This window comes from Bactrocera dorsalis, chromosome 1 (genome assembly GCF_023373825.1).
Source record: "Bactrocera dorsalis isolate Fly_Bdor chromosome 1, ASM2337382v1, whole genome shotgun sequence".
Taxonomy (NCBI): Eukaryota; Metazoa; Arthropoda; class Insecta; order Diptera; family Tephritidae; genus Bactrocera; species Bactrocera dorsalis.
The window spans coordinates 8,811,859-8,832,218 of NC_064303.1; the positions used below are offsets into that span (position 1 = coordinate 8,811,859).

At 36.6% G+C, this 20,360-nt stretch overlaps 1 protein-coding gene across 1 annotated transcript in view; it reads left to right on the top strand.

Annotated features, from left to right (window-relative positions):
- Positions 1-11,993, top strand: part of LOC105222289 (mucin-2) — a 127,365-nt gene extending 115,372 nt beyond the window's left edge. The window contains exons 4-7 of the mRNA XM_049446751.1: positions 7,303-7,618; positions 7,681-7,918; positions 7,977-8,139; positions 8,199-11,993. Of these exons, the coding sequence (XP_049302708.1) occupies positions 7,303-7,618; positions 7,681-7,918; positions 7,977-8,139; positions 8,199-11,444 (3,963 nt within the window). The 3' untranslated portion in view covers positions 11,445-11,993. The remainder of the gene's footprint in view (positions 1-7,302; positions 7,619-7,680; positions 7,919-7,976; positions 8,140-8,198) is intronic.
- Positions 11,994-20,360: the final 8,367 nt, after the last annotated feature.

Here is a 20,360-nt window from a genome sequence, read left to right on the forward strand (position 1 = left end):
ATGCCTGTATGTTTAGCCATTAACATACCCGTGTGCATTCTTGTTAAGCAAACATGTTGTCATATCGGACACTATTTGAGGCACACAAACACAGCATAAGCATCATATCCTTTTTGCTGCTCTCAGCCTAGGTAAACCTTAGCGTGTTCATGCCGATTTGAGGTAAATATATATCTAGTTGTAGCATTGCAGTTGTAAATATTATTAGAAAATGGAAATCAAAACACCTGCAACATGCCACACGCTGAACAATATGGAAACAGAAGCAAACAAAAATTAAGAGCAGAAAAGAACTACAAAACGACCGGTAAAGGCCCACAATTGTTGCCGCCGACATTAGAACGTGTAAACAAGCAGAAATACGAAAGAAAAAACGCTCAAGCAAACATCAATCGAAAAAGCGGAGTAAACGTGCAGTGGAGCGAAGATTCTGACAACAAGCGGTTTGATGTTTCGTCAACAGCTGGGTATGAGACGACATGAAAGTAATATCGGCAAACATTTGGAATAAAAAGTGTGAAAAACGCCGGATGGAAGGGAAATAAACATGGCAGCATGCAACAGAAGAATTTGCAACTAACGACCACTTGAATATATTCGAAGGCATGTGTGTGTTGAGATTTGAGGCATTAGTGAAGCGTCTCAAAAAGAAAACCAAAGACCGGTATGCAAAAGATACGGAGAAGTAATATGAAAACGATGCAAAGCAAATAAAGATTAAGAACTATCGATATTTGCTAAATGGCGCTGGCGTTTGCTGAAGATACGTGGGTGACTATCTTCATAACTAAGCCTGTTTGGAATATAAATAAAATTAAAAAAAAAATTTGCAATACTTGAAGCAGAGGGAAACTAAAAATCTCTGAAAAAAAAAACAAACTAATTTTAATAGAGTTGCCATATTTTCTAAAAAAATTAAAACTTCAAAATCATGCTAGTTTGAAATATAAATAAAAAAATGTTTTTTAAATTCATGCTGAAAATTAAAATAAAAAATTCTTTAAAAATTAAAAAAATATATTTTAGAGTTGCCACCTGTTCCTAAAAAAATAATTATAATTTCGTTCGCTATCGAAAAAGAAATTTGTTAAATGGACAAGTTTTCTTTTTTAAAAATTCATAATTCTTGAAATGTGAGATAGAGTTGCCATATTTTCTAAAAAAAAATTAAAATCCCTTCAAAATCATGCCTGTTTGGAATCTATATAAAAAAATATTCTTATGACTGCTGCTCAATGTTAACAAAAATTTCTTAATTTTTTTTTAGTGCTGCCACCTGCCCCCAAAAAGTTATTATAATTCCACTCTATATCGAAATAAAAAATTATTTTATAGATAAGTTTTCATTTTTTTAATTTAATAGTTCTAGAAATCTGGAGTTTTAGAGTTGCCATATGTGGGCATAGTAAATAATAATTACACATGTATTTATGTACATACATATGTATGTACATATATAAACCCAATCCGTAAATTTGTATATATAATTATATAAACATGTGTAATTTAAATAGTATACCGGCATCTTTACGAGTTTAAAGCAAATTTATTTCCAATAGGGTTGCCACCAATATACATAATTTTTTTATTTAATTAAGTGAAATGAAAGATATTTAGAAAGGTGTTAAAAAATGGTATTTTTGGAAATTTTTAACAAAATAAAATTTTAATTAGCGTTGCCAGACTGTTTAAATTTTCTAATAAGTTTGCAACTAATATAAATTTCAATATTTTATGATGTAAAATGAAATATATTTTGCAAGTTTTATGAAAAGATTAGTTTTTGTTTGTTTTTTATATTTTATTTAGTGTTGCCAGATTGTTTATAATTTGTTTTATAAAAAAAAACCAGAGGTAGAGAAAAAGTGGATGGAGTTGCCTTTTGTTGATTTGAAACTACACATGACGGTCATGTTTGCAGGGGATTGACAATTTGCAAATCAATTGCATAAAGGTCAACATTTTTTTATATGGTTGCCACCTAATAAAAAAATTACTGCAAAAAATTTATTTTCCAAATAAAGGTTTATGTTATGTTACACTAAAAATTCATATCATCGAAATTTTAATATTTTGAAAAATTCATTAAAATACGCGGTAACCCTGGTATGACTCAAAACGACCTGTGCTGCAAATATAGATGTTAACACTCACTCCCTTTAAGTCAACACACATACATATAGTACCAATGCGAAAAAGAACACATAAAAACAGGCGGTTGATTGTGTCTACTTGGACACTGTGAGCAAAAGAATTCATGGCTGTTTGAGTGATAAATCTGACAACTGACAGGCAGACGGCAAACAGTTCAATGAACTAAGGCAACAAAGAGCGAAAGCAACACCACCGGTCTGTGTGAAGCGTGGCTAAAAGAAGATTTCAGCTGCTCGAGAACGGTATGAGCCGCTTAAAAGCGGTGGGCAACCATAAGAGAGTGTGACTAAGAGCTAGAGCAGTAGATAAGGCAGTATGTAGGGCTGATGCATACTCTTGGCCTTAAGTAGATGATGTGATATGCGCAGGAAAAAACTGAAGAAAAGTTTTATAGCGCAAAGTAAACACTTTCGTTATAAGCGATGAATTGATATGTGTGGTAGAAGGTGCATGTTGCAGTAGTGGCAAGCAATCGCTGTGCCTCAAAGGGCATTTTTGTGCAAAAAAAATACATTTATTGAATGCATATGAATTGAAGTTTAATATGTACATTTATATATTTCCTGCTGTTAGTTGTTCCAACAATGTGTGGCATGTAGGTTTACAGTTGAAAGCAATTTAATTGAGTTGAGCTATGCAACTGATATCACGAGCTTAAAAGTATGGCTGCAAATACTTTATGATAGCCTTGAGCGGACAGCGGAACTTTACATACACATACATATACATATAAACACATCAGCATACAAACCTGTGTGTGGCTTAAAGGAAGCTATTAACGGCATCAACATGTTGGTGGCATTTAAACAGCGCTGATATAATTATACGTAAACATGAAAAATATGAACTTCGGCGGCACTGATGCTGTAATACCCTTCACAGCTGCATTTTTTGTGGCATAAAAGGTATACAAATATATTTTTCATGCCTTTTATTGGTTAGTTTGCACCGCAGCTATATGCTATAGTAGTCCGATCTGAATGATTTTTTCGGATATTGTAGGATTCAAGTCAAAACTAATACACGCTATATTTCGTGAAGATATCTCAACAAATAAAAATGTTTTTTCAAACAAGAACTTGAGTTTGATCGGTCAGTTTGTATGGCAGCTATATGATATAGCTGTCCGATTCAAGCAATATATTCAGAGATTATAACTGTGCTTTCGATAATGATCTGTGTCAAATTTCATGAAATTATCTCATCAAATAAAAAAGTTTTCCATACAAGACCTTGATTTTGACCGGTTAGTTTATGTGACAGCTATATGATATAGTGGTCTGATTTGAACAATTTATCCAAAAATTATAGCGCTGCCTAGAAAATAATCTGTGCCAAACTTGGTGATGATAATTTGTCAAATAAGTAAGTTTTTCATACAAAACGTTGGTCATAATCTGTCAGTTTGTATGGCAGCTATGTACATATATATAATAGTGGTCCGATCTGAAAAATCCCTTTGCAAATTTTGGTGTTAACTTAAGGAGTTATCTGTATCAAATTTAGTGGAGATAATTTGCCAAATAAGTAAGTTTTTCATACAAGAACTTGATCTTGACAGGACCAATTGTATGACAGCTATATGTTGTAGTGGTCCGATTTGAACAAATTTTTCGGAAGTTGCATTATTGCTTAAGAATATAGCTCATGCCAAATTTTATGAAAATATCGCATCAAATAAAAAAGTTTTCCATATAAAGACATTATTTTGATCATTCAGTTTGTATGACAGCTATATGATATAGTGGTCGGATTTTAGCGATTCCGACAAACGAGCAGCTTCTTAGGGAGAAAAAGACGTGGGCAAAATTTCAGCTCGATATCTTAAAAACGTAGGTACTAACTCGAGTAAATATAGACGGTTGCACGTATTGGACTTGACTAAATCGGCTCAGCTCGTCAGTTTGATCATTTATGTATAGAATATGCGTTATAGGATCTTTCAGTTTCTTCAGGCTGTTAGAAACTTCATAACAACCCCTCTTCATGGTATAAAAATGTAGATGAAAATATTTATGCCACTTCTATGATACACACATACATATGTAGTTGTAGTTGTGCATATATACTCCACACACTTGAGGGCCCGCTCTAAAGTGCTGCTAAGTATTACAAAGTATTAAATTCCATTAAATGCAGGAAGCTGTTGCATTTGCTGCTTGCCACACAACAATATCGCTACAGTTATAAAAGCGCACAGCTACACTGGTATTAGTGTGTGTGTGTGGCTGTACGCCTAGCAACCATAGCATATAGTTAGAAGCGAGTAATTTATTTTAATGGCAACACCATTAACGACTGATGATTTTAATGTTACTTTTAGCTTTTTTTTTGGTGTTTGCTAGCCTTTTGTTGCCTCCGGCCGGCGAGTTCAATGGAATCCTTTTAGCATGCGCTCATTTTAGCTGTAAAGCATATCCAATTCAACGTATAGTTTGGCTGTGGCAATGACTGCACTTGAAACAGTTTTGAAGGTCTCACTGCAAAGTGGCACAAACGCGCATACAAACATATGAACATGTAGCTACATGCCACATGTTGATACACAAATGCATACGGCGGGGTTATAGGCAAATTTCTATAATTACAATGCTGCCAATTTAGTTGGTATGCAGTGTCTATCAAATAGCTAGTCAGTCGTGTAGTCGGCAGCAGCTAATCGAGATGAAGTTTTGTGCCTTTCATATATATAACTATATCTGCCTATATATATATATTCACCTTTACAGTCACACAAACTCGAATAGTTATTTTTGCCGCCATTATCTCTCAACCCAGCATTATCTTGCGCTCATTTCGCTGTAATTGGGTGTGTGTGTTGGTGTGTGCGCCCGTGCTGTCCCCCGGGACATCATTGTCTGCCAGACGAAAACTGGTTAATTGTTAATCAGTTGACTAGCATTGGCATTGGCATGTGTCGGATTACAAATTGGCTGACTAACTGCAAGCACTAACATATACATACATACATACACACATAGACATATGTGTAATCACACGCTGTCGCTGGCATCTGCAGTACCTGTCGGATATTAATTTTGTAGTTTGGGCGTTGGCGTCGACGTCGGCGCTGCATGCTGTTCAAGCCCACTTAAAATTTGCCGCTTGTAGAGCTTTAATTAACTAGGCGTTGCCACATAACTGGTATCTGATAATCACTTGCTGTTAATTGTTGATGCGGAAAATCGAAGGCTCTAACAGCGCTGCGTGTAAGGAGGGAATTTGGTTGGAATTTATATTGTTGCTGATGCATCTTGATCACTTTCGTTGCTTTTCTTGTCATGGCGCCTAATACAGTTGTATGAGGAGACTAATAAGATTGCACTTTTCTGATGTTGTCTTACACAAAAAGCTTTCGCGATCATGTAAGGACCGGAAAATAGTACTATCTTTTCCCTTGATTCTAAAATTCAGAAATTTTTCATTAATATACCCTTCAGAGTTCTATCATCGGTCTACTGCGCTTTTAACATACTTTTAGCCACATAAATAATACAAGAACAATCTTCGAGGCTTTTGAAATACATTTACGCATATTATACAAATATGCTGCCGAATAAAGCTCAGAAATTTTATAACACCTATATTCTGACCCCCTTTGAGAATACTTATACCTTGAAGAGCTTAAAAAGCTTTACAGTTAAGTTTACATTTTATAAAAGCTGTTGCATAAAGCTCACAAAGTGTATAAAGCTCACTTTCAAAACTTTTAGAGCACAATTAGTTTTCTATGATCACGAAAAACTTTAAATTAAAGCTTCCGAGTAAAGTGAAGTTTCCGAGTAAAGTAAAGTAAAGTATAAAAACGCTCCTTTGTAAAACCTACAATTCTCGTAAAGCCTACACTGCCAGAATTTCCGACTATAAGTAGTTCTTTAAGTTATTAAAAGGCTTTATTCTTATATAATGCCTCTAAACCTTAAAATGCTTACTCTCTGAGCAGATTCGGTCATGAAAGCTTTAAGGCCTTAAACAGCTTCTAAATTTAAATAAAATGCTTCAGTTTAAAGCTTACACATCTTAAATAGCTTACCTTTTGAGGTTTTCTTAAGAAATATGAGATTACCAAAATTATAAAAAGCTTTTCACTAAAGCTCAAATATTATAAAAAGCTCTGATATAAAACTCATAAATAAAAAGTTTTATAAAGTTTACTCTCCAAACAGCTTCAGCCATAAATGAATTTAGCTGTCCTTAAAAAGCTCCGTACCAAAGCTAAAATAAAATAAAAAGAAGAAGCGTCTGTTGAAAGCTCACTTTATGTAACACACTTCCTAAGTTTTTTCAAGCAATATTAGATCAAGAACTGAAAAGCTTTCAACAAGAGCTTAAAAGTTATAAAAAATCCCTTTATAGAGCTCACAATTCTTATGATGCTTACAGCTCGAACACCTTTTCAAAAATATTTGTTACGAAGTCCTTAAAAAATTCCTTCTAATGCTTAAAGTTTATGAAAAAGCTTACAACTTAAGCTTGAATGTTATAAAAATCGACTCTACAGGGCTTACAATTCTTATTAAGCTTATATCTCGAACACCTCCGGCCTTAATTAGCACTTTTAGCCATTAAGAAGCACCTCTCTAGAATTAAATGTTTGTACAAATTTTTAGCTTGCAACTTATAAATATTGCGTAACTCACTTTTTGAGCTTTTTGAAAGATGTTATAATACGAAGATTTTAAAAAGCTCTCTCCTATTGCTTAAAGTTTATTAAGAACTTCTTATATAAAGCTATAAAGCTCGAAAACCTTATAAAGCTTACCACTAGATCATCTCTGACCATAATTAGCTCCTCAAGTCCTACAAAATTTTCACACTAAAACTTGAAGCATACAAGAAGCTTCACTATCTTCAAAAGCTCGCCTTTTGAGTTTCAAGAAGCCAATGGAGCCGATAGTTCTTTGAAGACAGAAGGAAAAAAGGTGTTGGAAAGTACGAAAGGAGGTGTAAAATAGGTTTAGTTTGAAAGCCTTAAATTGAGTAAGAAATAAAGAATATATGTAGAAAAGAGAAAAAAATAAATTTGAAGAAATTTGAAATTTATCATATTTTTTTAACTTTTTGAGGAATCTTTTAACCAAGTTCTTCAATGAATATGTTAATTCATTGCTCGTACAATAATTTCTCCTTCTCTTTTTTCTCTTTCAGTCCAACGATTACACCTACCAAAACACATTGGGACGTCGCTCGACACTTGGAGCTTACTACCATATGAACAAACAACCTTCGTACACGAACGAACACAGTTTAAACAGTCAATACAGTTATAATGCGTGGGGAATATGGCGTGATGGTCGCAATATAGCCCCCTCAACATTCTCCGCCAAAACGCATACACACTACCAGAAGCCGCGTTCATTCTCCATTATACTCACGACCGCAGTGTTTATTGTGCTACTCGCCGTGATCTCAATAGCCGGACTGGCGTTCTACTTTAGTTCGGTGAAAGCGAATATGGAGGATCGTGAGTAGTTTGGCATTAATGAAAGCAAAAATTTAACAAATAATATATTCTCTACCATACAGCTGTTTTGGGCTTCGAGGGTTCATTTCGCATAGCGAAGGGTGACCTTTTCTCGACGGGTCTAAAGTACAACCATACGACGACTTATAAGCAGAAAATCGAATTTTATAAACGTTTCATTGAACGTTCGCTGATGGATAACGGTTTGCAGCCATTGCGTGTGGACACATGGGGCTTTGGTGACGGACCGCTGATAAAAGTCTCATTTCGCACATTTTTGGATGTGAGAAAATTGCCACAGTGAGTAGGAAACTATTATCTATATACCGAGTTAGACTAAACTCAAATTTTATTGCAGAAATATACACAGCGTTGAGGACTACATCAAGGAATCACTCTTTCTGGAAACTACCGCAGCTAAATCACTTTATCGCTCGTTGCGTATAGATGCAGAGTCGGTGGAGATCAAACGTATACTGGATGAGTCAGTTGTGCGTGCTGCGTCGCTCTTCAAAGATGCTGTAAGTATTATTTGGTTTCTCTAACTGTGCTTTATAATTCATGAGCTCATAACTATCAGGTGCAGCAGCCAACTAGTCAGTCACAGCTGGAGAAGCGTCTAATGAAGAAACCCAATGCGCCAACTCTACTCTCGAAGCCAGCTACCACCGTTAAACCACGTACTACACATCGTCCACACTCAGTCGATGATGAGCCCGACGTCGATGTCGAGAATGCGCCAGTTATACAAGGTTCCTTTGAGGGTTCGTTCGAAATTACTAAAACCGATGCTGATATCTCACGTAAGAAGGTTACACCTACTAAGGCTTACACCAGCTTACCACCGAAGGCGGTAACACCATTTGCGTTGCGTGTCAAGCCGAAGAAGCCATCGATAGAAAAACTTACGACCATTATACCACAGAATCAGCCTTCACCAACGACTTCGGCTGCAACATCGACAAGCACTACGCGTGGCACCAGCACGGTTAAAACTACACGCACCACTTCGACCACGACCACTAGTACGACTACCACAACAACAACTACGACGACACGAAAACCGACTACAACAAGCACCAGCACCACCACGACTACCACAACTACAACGACACCATCACCAACTCCACCACCCACTACAACTACTACGTCTACCACAACAACAAGCACAACCGCTAAACCCGCAACCATCCGACCGCTAACATACCCACCGCCTACCGCTTTTTCGCCGAAACAACAATACAGCTTGCCGCCGATGACTACACCGTCCATTGCTTTAAGTGTGCCGAAGTTGGATGCCAACCTCTTTGCATCAGTGCCTGTGCTCGATACACAACCTTGGCGTCCGATACATCGTGAAGTGCCTGAACTGTTGCCTGGACCACCGCCGGCCTTTCCCACGAAGACACTCGCTAATGTAGACAAGCCAATGCCGGTGGCACCACTTGCACCGGCCTATAGACCTGATCTACCAATGCGACGAAATGATGAAATAGAGTTGCCGTTTATACCGGACAACCCCTCACCGCCGACACCGTCCGCCTTCAATCCATACGCATCCGGTTACTTTGGTACCGCTGTGCGTAAACCGGAAATCAGCGCAGAAGCTACAAATCCACAAGATATGTTATTCTATCACAGTTTCGGCAATCCGGTGTTCATGCCTGGCACTGAGGATATAGAACGTTTAGGCGCTGGCGCACATGTGAAGCCACATCCACTGCCGGTGCCGCTAATCGACGATGTCATCATACCACCATTTAAACCGCTCATACCGGGCATGGATAAAGTACCGATGGAGACCAACGAAAAGTTTGAGCATCTCGGCGGTGGTGTGATCGTTAAGAAGCACGAGTTAGAGTTGGCGACTGGGCAGGAGAAGTCGAAACCTAACACTGAGGTCGTGGCTAGTGATGCCGATAATGAGAGTGAGACCGAAATACCAACGTTGCTGCAGCAATTCGCTTTGGAGGGTGTCACAACCTCCACATTTAGACCGAAAGTCAGCACACCGAACATTAATCGCATTGAATCGAGTGCTAACTCTGAGCTGGCCGACACAATTGGAGAATTCTTTATGGGTCTGTTGAACTTACCAAAAGAAAATGCACGCAACACGACAAAACCGGCAGTAGAGCCGATTGAGTCGCGTATTGAACCAGAGGAAAATGTGGAGGACCTGGTGACCGAGCCTGAAACTAAAGCGGTGTCGAATGAGGAGGTGCAGGAGGAAGACGTACAAGAAACCACCATACCAGTTACGGCAGTGGCGAGTGAACCAGTCTCGGTTGAAACTGAGAGTGTGGAAAAGCCAGTGGTGGAAGTTATTGAAGAAGTGGCAACAACACCAAAACCCACTTTCTTAAATATTAAAGAACTCATTCTAAAGCGCAATCAAGCCAAAAACCAAACGCGTAATATCGACAGCATAACCGGACGTCCAACGCCTACAACAACACCAACCACTACAACGCCAACCACGCCGCCAACACTCTTTAGTCCCACACTCAAGCCGCCAGTGACAAATTGGAATCGTCCTAGACCCACATACAATCAGAAACCACCGACCATACTTGATGACTCCAATCTCTTTCCATCACAATCGAAATGGGAATTTGTGAATAGTTCGGCGAGCAATAGCTTCGGCCATACGGGCAACATGCGTAAAGTATTCAATAAGACACTGCAGGCGTGGATTTCGGAGGATGTGGGTGGTAATACGGAGGATAACTTCACGCTTAATGACATCAAGACACGCATAAATAATGCGACCAACATACAAGATATTTCGCTTATCTTCGATACGCTGGCCTCCAAGTTGGGCATTACGCCCATGGTACAAACAAAAGTGCCACCATTCTCACAGAATAAGCTCAAGCACACACAGGTCACGAGCGACAGCAGAAGCAAGTTGCCAAACACAACGGCAGTACCAACCACAACCACCACCACCACCACCACAGAACGTCCATTAGCGTTTAGAGACAAACCGGCAACAATGACCACAGTGTATTGGATGCCTACAACTAGAAGAGGCACAATAACGGCAGTACCAGCGACCGCAACCAAAATGCCTTGGACATCAACAGCAACAACAACGAGAAGAATGACAACTACGACAACAACAACAGCAAGCACAGCAACGACAATGCCAACATTGCGCACGAGGCCAGCCATAACCACAACAACAACAATGGCGACGCCGACAACAACAAAAGCACCAACAGTTATGCCAACAGCAACAACCGACGAACATTTCATTGAACTTCCGCTACGACGACAAGAGCCATTCATCAAGCCCATGTCCAGTTTCATGGAAGACACATCCTCTGAGGGCATCGGTGCGGCCATACCAGTTGTGGGTGAGGCCGAGGTGGAGGTCATCGACCCAAATAAATACGAGGAAATGTTGAAGTCATCACAGTTTGCGGCGGATACCACAACGGAAACGGCACCACAATTGGTCACATTGCTGCCCGTACGTTCCAACTCGGGCATACGCACATACCGTCCGGCCGTGGATGAGGAGGCTGAGGCGCGCAGTAGCGACGGCAATGATCAATTGCCGTTGGCTGAGGGCACCGGTCAGGTGGAAGTTGTGCCAGAAGTGCTGCTTGGTACGGCTGGTGTGGCAGAGGTTGTGGAGGATGCCGTAAGCGACCCGGTGGTGCCGACAACCTCCATGCATCCGAGTGTTGTTACGACGCCACGACGTGGTGGCGGCTTTTTCGCTGGCATACGTAGAAAGAGCGACATTAGTCAGGCGAGAAGGTTTCCGCCAGCCGAAGCGGTCGTCAAGGGTGGACTACATGTGAAAGTCAAGTGAGTGGATTGGTGAGGTGACCAAGAGAAAGAAGCATAGAAAGGCATAACTCAATTAGTGCGAGATTTCTGCGTTTGCCTTTGCGCTCTGTTTAAAGATTGAGGAAAAAGGAAGGGAGGGCAACGAAAAATAAAAGGAAGATAAAGAAGAGAAAAGCAGAAAAACGAAACTTGTAAAGAAAAGAAAGAAAAATTTTTGACGAAAAAAGTTCAGTTAGAAAATTTAGACAAAAGTATTTAGTCATCTTAATTGCGTGAGTTTTAATAACCGTTTTGTAGTAAGGGCTACCAGTTGTCTTCACCTGGTAGGCGTTCATTAAATAAGTATCGTTCTTAAAGCGGTATTTATTATGAGATTATTTTATAAGTCCACAAGTAAGTTCTTGTTCATTGGTTGTTAGCTGTCATTACTGAGTAATCTTCTGACAGTTTGAACAATTTCTGAATGACAACAATAAATATAGCATGAAAATCAGGTTATGTAATTGAAAAGATCTGCTTTTAAGTCTAAGGAAAAGCAGTGACATTACTTCCGTAAATCTTTTTATATTTGAAGTTAAATAATTGAAATAGTTTTTAATAAAAAAAAAATAAACTAAAAAAATATATATATTTTTATAAAACTAAATTTTGAAATTTTATTGTATTAAAAAAAAAATTAGTTATATTTAAAAAAATAAATTTAAATATTAAAATAATAATAATCTTTAAGTTCTATTTTATATATTTGTTATATGCTTTATAAAAAATCAGTGAGGAATAATATAGGTTTTAGTTATTTTTAATTTATTTTTAGTTAAATTCTAGCTATACATAGCAATAATATGAAAAGTTCTTTAGTACTAAATGTATTTGCTAAAAAAATTTTTTTAGTAAGAAAAAGCATAAATAATTTGTAAACTTTATAAAAAATTTTAATTACTTTAAATTCATTTGAAATATTATTAAAACTAAAAAAGTTATAAATTTAACTAGAAATATTGTTTAAAAACTTTAGCTCGATTAGTGTGAAATAAAAACAATTACGATTATAAGTAATTCTTACATTAATAAATTTTTATACTTTATGTATCATTTTTGTAACAACTGATATTATAGTATGTGAACCATTTAAGCGAACAAATACTTAATTTTTGGTATGTATTATAATTAATATAGCAGATATATAATAAATGGTATTGTATTTTTTGTATTTTTTTTATATTTGATAGTTTGGATTAATGTACTTACGAATTTTGTAAAAATAAATTAGTTTATTTTTTATTTTGTATTGAAATAAAATTAATAAATAAAAGTACTTTTAAATTTTAAAGTTGCAAGCATTTTATATATTTTTCAAAGGACTAAAAATTTAAGATAGGACCAACTACTTGTGTAAACTATGGGATCCTCCATACGCCCGTACTGTATGAGTAGCTATAATATAGTCGGTGGTACATAAATTATTGCCTCTTCACACCGTTCGCGTTGCTGTTCGCTCTAGAATCAGCTGTTTATAAATTTGCTGAAGGACAGTTCAGAGTATTGTTCACAAGCGTTTTGCCAAAAGTGAACGCAAAAAAAAAGTGATCAGCGATGGAATTCAAACGTAATAGTGTGATTGCTTTATATTTAGCTGGAAAATCACATCCAGCAATTGTTCGTGAGCTCAAACACGTTAATGTGAATAAAGTTTTTGTTTATCGCACCATCATTCGTTACAATAATACTGGTAGCATCGCAAAACCACATGGAGGTGGTCTTCAACAGACTGCAACGTCATGTGTGATGGTTCGGAAAGTGAAGAAGCGACTTGAGCGAAATCCACGACGAAGTGCCAATCAAATGGCTAAAGAACTGAAAATATCCGACCATAGCATCCGACGTATATTGAAAAAATGAGCTCCAGGTCACAAGACTTACAAGTTCCAAAAAGCCCATGATCTCACACCGAAGCAGCAACAAGTAAGACTTGAGAAAGCGAAGCAGTCGCTTCGCTTGGCCGAAAGTGGTCAAATTTTGAAGATTGTGTTTTCTGACGACAAAAAATTTTCCGATTAAGAAATTCGTAAACTTTCAAAACTATAGGGTTTACTTGACCGACCACTTGGTGAGGTAGCACCCGCCACAAATAATGGTTTGGGCCGCAGATGGGCGCCCTCCAGTTGTTTTAATCGAGCCTGGCGTCAAAGTAAATGCGACATATTATCGAGAAAGTGTTCTGGAGGCTGCTTTGAAGCCGTGGGCAAACAAACGTTTCGGTTGCAAACCATGGACGTTTCAACAGGACTCAGCACCGTCTCACAAAGCGCGAGTGAACCAAGAATGTCATTACGAACACACAATGACTCTCGAATTTACCAGATGCGAATCCAATGGATTATTCTCTTTGGGCCATTTTGGAGAGCAAGGTCGGAAGTAAAAAGTATACCAGTCTCGAGATGCTGAAGAAAGCCATTGTCCGTGAATGGGCCAAAATACCGGCAAGTCACATTCGGGCAGCTTGCAATTCGTTTTTTTGACCGTCTCAAGGCCATAGTTGAGGCAAAAGATGGTCATATCGAGCAATTGGTCCTGAATTTATGATTATTTTTACACATTTTGTACTTTAAAATAAATAAAAATAAATTTCCAAACCGATTTAATGGTTGTTTAATTGGTTGGTATTGATATTTAAGGTGTCCTGATTACGTATTTGAGTTTAATGATTTTCCATTACCTAAAGCTAATTGTGTCATTTCAGTAAATAGTGGTGATTTGATCTACTTGTATCCTTTTCTATCCTTTAGCTATATCAATTTTATTTTAACGAGGTGGAAAATATTCCAAACGCTTTCATACTTCAATAAAGCGAAAATAAGAGGGATACTACTGTAGGGAAAAAATAATAAGACATTTTAAATTAAATGTCAAATCAAAATAACCATTTGTGTTTTTCTTTTCTATCTGAAGTACATAAAGTGCGTTCGCCGATTTTATGTACGATAAGTGAAATTATTCAACAAAGAAGTTGTCAATAAAATTCTATTTCCACAATCAAATTTCTGAGTCCGAAACGTTTAGAATGTTGCTAAATGCCCCCGATAATAATTGTTTGTCGCGAACAAGTATTTTTGATTGTTAAACATTATTCGTTCGCGATGAACAGCGTCCAGGACGTCCATCGATATGAACTGATGATCAACACGTCAATAAAATAAAGCCATTTTAAATCATCATTTAGGCATAAGAAAAGTAAAAGCGTGATTGATTCCAAAGTCACAAAATTTCGATAAACACCATCGTGTTAACGTCTGTGAGATAATGCTGTCCGACTCCTAGGATGCCATGAAACGTATTATTAGTGGCGATAAGTCTTGGATTTATATATGCTTACGACCTGAAAACAGACGATCAATCGGCCGAATATCGTGGCAAAGGTTAGCCGGAGTCGAAAAATTAACGTCAAAGTAGGTCAAAAATTAAAATTATTGTGAGTAAGGAATACTATTTGCGTGTTATGCGTCATTTGCGCGAAGCTATTCTTAAAAAGAGACCGAAATTACGGGCCAAAAACTCTTAGTTTGTGCATAAGTATGATGCCACGCTTATTGTATTGATTCCTCGTAATTTTTTTTTGCTAAATTTTGAACCAATATCGTACCGAAACCTCCATTTTCACCTGATTTAGTTCCTTCTGGCTATTCAGAAAACTCAAACGACCGTTTCGGGGCAAACGTTTTGAGTCAATTGAAGGTATTAAATGCCAAGGGTGCTATTTTAAGGGGGAAGACATAGATTTTCAGGAATAAGTTATGAATTTCAAAATTATGAACAAAGACTTACTATTTTCTGCTCATAGTAGTATAGGCACCACATGAATTAAGGCAATCAAACCTTTGAACTGCATATCCATTTGGAAATCGCATCTAAATAGTGAAAATTCGATTAACCGTTTGGTTACTGACGATGAAAATTAGATCACTCTCGACAACGTCAAGTGGAAATGGTCCTAATAGAATCGTGCTAAATTCGTTCAAACGATGTCTAAGCTAAGATTGACGGTCAGGAAGCTTTTGCGATGTATTTGGTGGGGTTAGCATGGAATCATCCACTATGAGCTGAACTCGAATAATTCCAACTTTTTTTTTGCCAACAATTGGTCAATCTGACGGAAAGTAGTCAGCAAGTGCCCAATTTAACCAATAGGAGAGGAATTATATTTTATAGTATGGACCTGGTAACAAGTGATTTATATATTTTTCTATTTATAGCGTTTGATTTGGCTGGTCAGAAATGCGTTTGTAGAACTGATCCGTCGCGGTTTTTTTTTGCCAAAGGAGACAAGGATTTTTATGAGAGCGACATAATGAAATTATTAATTATTACTATTGAACAAAACGTTGAATATTTAACTCAACTCGGATCATTGCAACTATTCTAACTTAAATTTTCAATTTACTCCAAAAAGAGTAAGTTCTTTTTACTGGACCTCTATAATGTTTTAATTTTATAATATAATATATTTTTTGTACTTTTTCTTTGTAAGAGTGAGCATCCTCAGGTTCAAATTAAATATATAATAATTGCTGACGTCCTCGTCATTTTTATACTGATCTCCAACTTAAATTTCTTAATGGATCAGTAAGTTTTTTTAACAAAAGAAGAGTCTCTTGCTGGTTTTTGCTTTTGACATAACTTGAGCGTTTTATACAAAGTTTAGACGTTCTCAAGGATTCAAGCCTTCACCTTTGGCAAGATTGCCTCGAAACTTCTATCACTATTGGCACGAAGGAAATAACTACTATTCATAAATACTACTTTAAGATTTTGTGTGCATTAACGGATTTACTGCAAACTTTTTAACAGGGAGAATTAAATTTGTGGCAGATATTTTTATAATCAAATGCAAATTTTAGTGAAAATTTTGCGACGTGTTTCTTTAAATAAAAAACTCTTCGTCCAAGTCTTTATGTACTGTATCTTAATGACCTCGAGTACACAAGTCTTCAAGCTTGTATCTCCGAAACTATTACTTAGATCAACTTGAAAGTTGAGGACAATATTCTAGAGGTCCTGTACAATTTAATAAGTTAATAAAGAAAATCTATGTTTTTAAACCCGAAACCCATTTTTAAGCTGATTGAACTCATCGGCTAAAGTCTGTAACTGAGGAATTTAAAATTTTTAGTACATATGTTATTTTTAAATTCAGACTGGACTGAACTGCCTTTAACAATCACAGTAATAAATTAAGGCCTCTGTGCTTTAGTTGATTATTAAGGACAATTTTTAAATTTTGAGACTTATTTTTTTATTTTGAACGAGTTTTGTTGCACTAAACATTAAATTTTATGTTCTAAATAAATTAAAATTCTGGCTGCGAACTGAGCTGCGAGTTCATCACGCAAAATTTTCAGACGAAAACTCGTTTCTCGCTTTAAAGCCTTCTCTTTTAACCCATTCGCTTGCAGAACTTTCCACGAAATTACAGTGAATATTTAATTAGAGAATTTGTTTGAACAACGCAATAAATTCTTGAACTAATTAAAAGTGCAGTTTGCAGGCAATAAAAAGAAAAATATTAAAAATATGTCGCTAGCTGTATGAATATGTTAGAGAACGTTGAAGCGAAGGAGGAAAAATGAAAACTAAAAGCGAATAACATAAAGGGAAATTAGCTTAAAAGCATTGTGCTAACGAAATGACCAGAGCGATGAAGAACAAAAGCAAACACGCCGCGTCACAGCGGACAACGCAGGCAACAAGCTAGCGCGGCAGCAACAACAAGAACAACAGTGCGCACATCATTGGAAAATCTTGCCATTTCCGACTTCATTTCCATTGCAATTACATTTGCATTTTGCATTCGCAAATTTTATGCCGCGCGACGGACTTTCGCATTTGCATTTGCAACGCGCGGCCAAGTTGCAACGCTAATTAAGTGTAAACTCTGACAAAAGTTCAGGCAAACGAAGCGAGGGTAGCGCAACTGGCAGGAAGAGTTGAGATGAATGACGCAGCTAAACGCAGCGACACGAGGGCGGAAATCGCTAAGATGAACTTCATGCAACGACGCACACACCGCAAGGCGGCTAATAACGCAAAGCTTAAACTAAGGAAAAATTAAGGAAACGCGGTGTGTCGTTATGCGGCTGAGACAAGCGCGCGCCGCGGAGATTACAGCTTGCTGAGGTGAGCTGCGGTAAGAAAAGTTGAGGCGCTTGTGGCTACATGCGGTTGTTTTCCGATTTGGGGGCGGTAATGCGCGCTGAAATACACATACACTTTCAAGCATACAATCACCTACAGGTGCATGCGCGCAACAAATGCTTTGCAACCGCAGACATTCTGAGCGCGCCGCTAACCTTGTGGCGCAAGACAAAGCCGTCTGTCGTAAGGATGTGACGCTGGAGCGCGCGCTGACTTTAAAATACTTGCCGCAAAGTTTATTTGCGTGCGCGCTTGTGTTTGTATGTGTAGCAGGAAATACGCAGACGGCGGCCGTTGCAGCGCGCGTTTGAGACACCGCGCAGTTGGTTGCGGTAAGATTTGCATTTAAATGCGTGGTTTGCCATAAATAATGTGACATCGTGGTGCGCCGAGTGCAAGAGGTGAAATATTTCACCGGCGTTGCACATATTTGTGTGAAACACAGCTGCCACAGCGCTATGTCGTCTTGTGCGCCGGTTTCTTAGTAAACTACTTTCTTATTCTTCATTAGCTGCTTGCCACCATTTCAGTTTCTGCTATGCTAATAAGCCATGCAAATCGGTCTTTCATAATTCAAGTTCTCCTTAAGAAGTTTTTGCAACGCATTTCCATTTTCTAATTATATATATAAAATATATAGATAACTGTATATATACACAGCTGCTGTGCGTTCATTTGCACCTTAATGAATTTTTAATTTTGTCATTTACCGCAAATTTTATTCCACTGCCACAGCGCAAGCATCTTCTGCTACTGAAACTTGCTGCCAAAATGTTGCAAGTTCAAACAGACATTATTTAAGCGTAGCTAGAAATTCATTAAAGCGATTAAATGTCTGCCACTGCAACTTTGAGCCAACCACGAGGATAATAGATAACACTTTTTCATAGAAAAATAAATACAAGAAATTTGAGGAGCTCAAGAGACAGCATAAGCTGTGCGTCACGCAAATGCGCTATATTTGCGCAAATGGAAATTAATTTTTAATTTTAGGAAATTGTGAATATTAAGCGTACTTTTATATTATAGTGGAACACAAAAGCTGGGGAGATACATATATTGAAAACAAATTACTCCTTACGAGGTTACATTTTTAGGTAATTCGAGCGTGTACAATATTTTTTGAAATCACCAGACATGATTATATTCGAAAAAGTCAAATTCCACATACACTTTTCTTGAAGATTATTGATTATTTTTATAAAAATTTGTCAAAACCGATACATCTGTACGTGATTTTGACAATTTTGAAATTTTATAATTAAGTTCCACATACGTTCCACACACTTAGCTTTTGAACATATTTCATGCTTTTGCGTAGTAAACATACATTATGAAGCAGCATTCAACTTTGGAAGGTATCTTGGAAACAAATGACTCTTCCCATATTGATATTTGTAAGTAAGCGTGCTGTATAATTAAGTGAAACCTTATACTCTGTACAAAAATATTTTAAAAAGTCGAAAAATGAGAAGAATTTAAAATTTTGCACTTAAGTTCCACATACGTTCCACGTCATTTTCCTTGAAAATTTCGAAAATATTTCGTATTTCTATAATTAAATAGTTTTTTTTTGCCTCATAACACTTTGAACCTCAACAAATGTCTCGTTAAAGCAATAAAAATGCGAAAACGCAGATATTATGTGTTCTTTTGCAGAGATGATGTTGAACTATAGTACAGTAAAATCTCCCTTAGGCGGACACTGTCGAGAAGAGCATTTCTGTCCAGTTAACATATTATCCTTAATAATGCTTAATAAACATCAAAAGACGTTAGGACCGGCCAATGTGCGCGTTTAATTGAGATGTCCGCTTAATAGAACGTTTCTGACATAAAACTTGAAGAGGTATCAGAAGATCAAATATTATTGAATTTACATCTCATAATAAACTTTAGCTTGTACGATAAAGTCAGAAATATTTTAAAATTGATAAGACATAAAAAGTCGAAATTAGATTCCACAAACATTTTCTTGTTTAATAATCAAAAAATTCACAAAATTTTTTTTAAATGTTACAAATACATATGTATACGAGAGTTGAACAAATTTATTTTTTTACTTAAGATCCACATACGTTCCACATTTTTTTGTTTTAAATTGATCGATTTTTTGAATTCCAGTTACCAGACTACTACCTTAAGTCATTTTATTTCAAATGAAAAGTATGAATATACATATGTACATACCTTATACCTTACGTTATCCGTTACCTTATAACAACGTTGTTCATTACTTACTTTGTCATGCCCCAAATTCAGTTAGAAAATATTAATAAATTTATGTTCCACAAATATCTACAACATCATTAAAATAATAAATTCTACAATAGCTTCAACTAGTTCTTTGATATAACTTGAATATAGAATTTACAGAGCAATTTTTCTTTTAAGAATATATAAAACCGCTTACGTTCTACAATAGCAAAATGTATGGCTGTAATTATGTTAGAAATATTTAAAAAATCCTTCAATTTCATTTCTATGTTTAATTTGCAGTTTAGTTTATTACTAAATAAATATGCTAACTATATTACTCTTACGTTCCACATTAAATTTATTCAATAAAGCATTGCAAAACCTTCAAAATGAAGTTATCTATTTGTGCTACAATGTTCCATATAGTAATAGCGGATATTATTTTCAATCCACATATGTTCCACATTTTTAAATAACATAATGCTTTGATTTAGTTAATGAACTTGAGAGAAGCATTTAAATCAATTAATTTCATTGCTTTGCATAACTT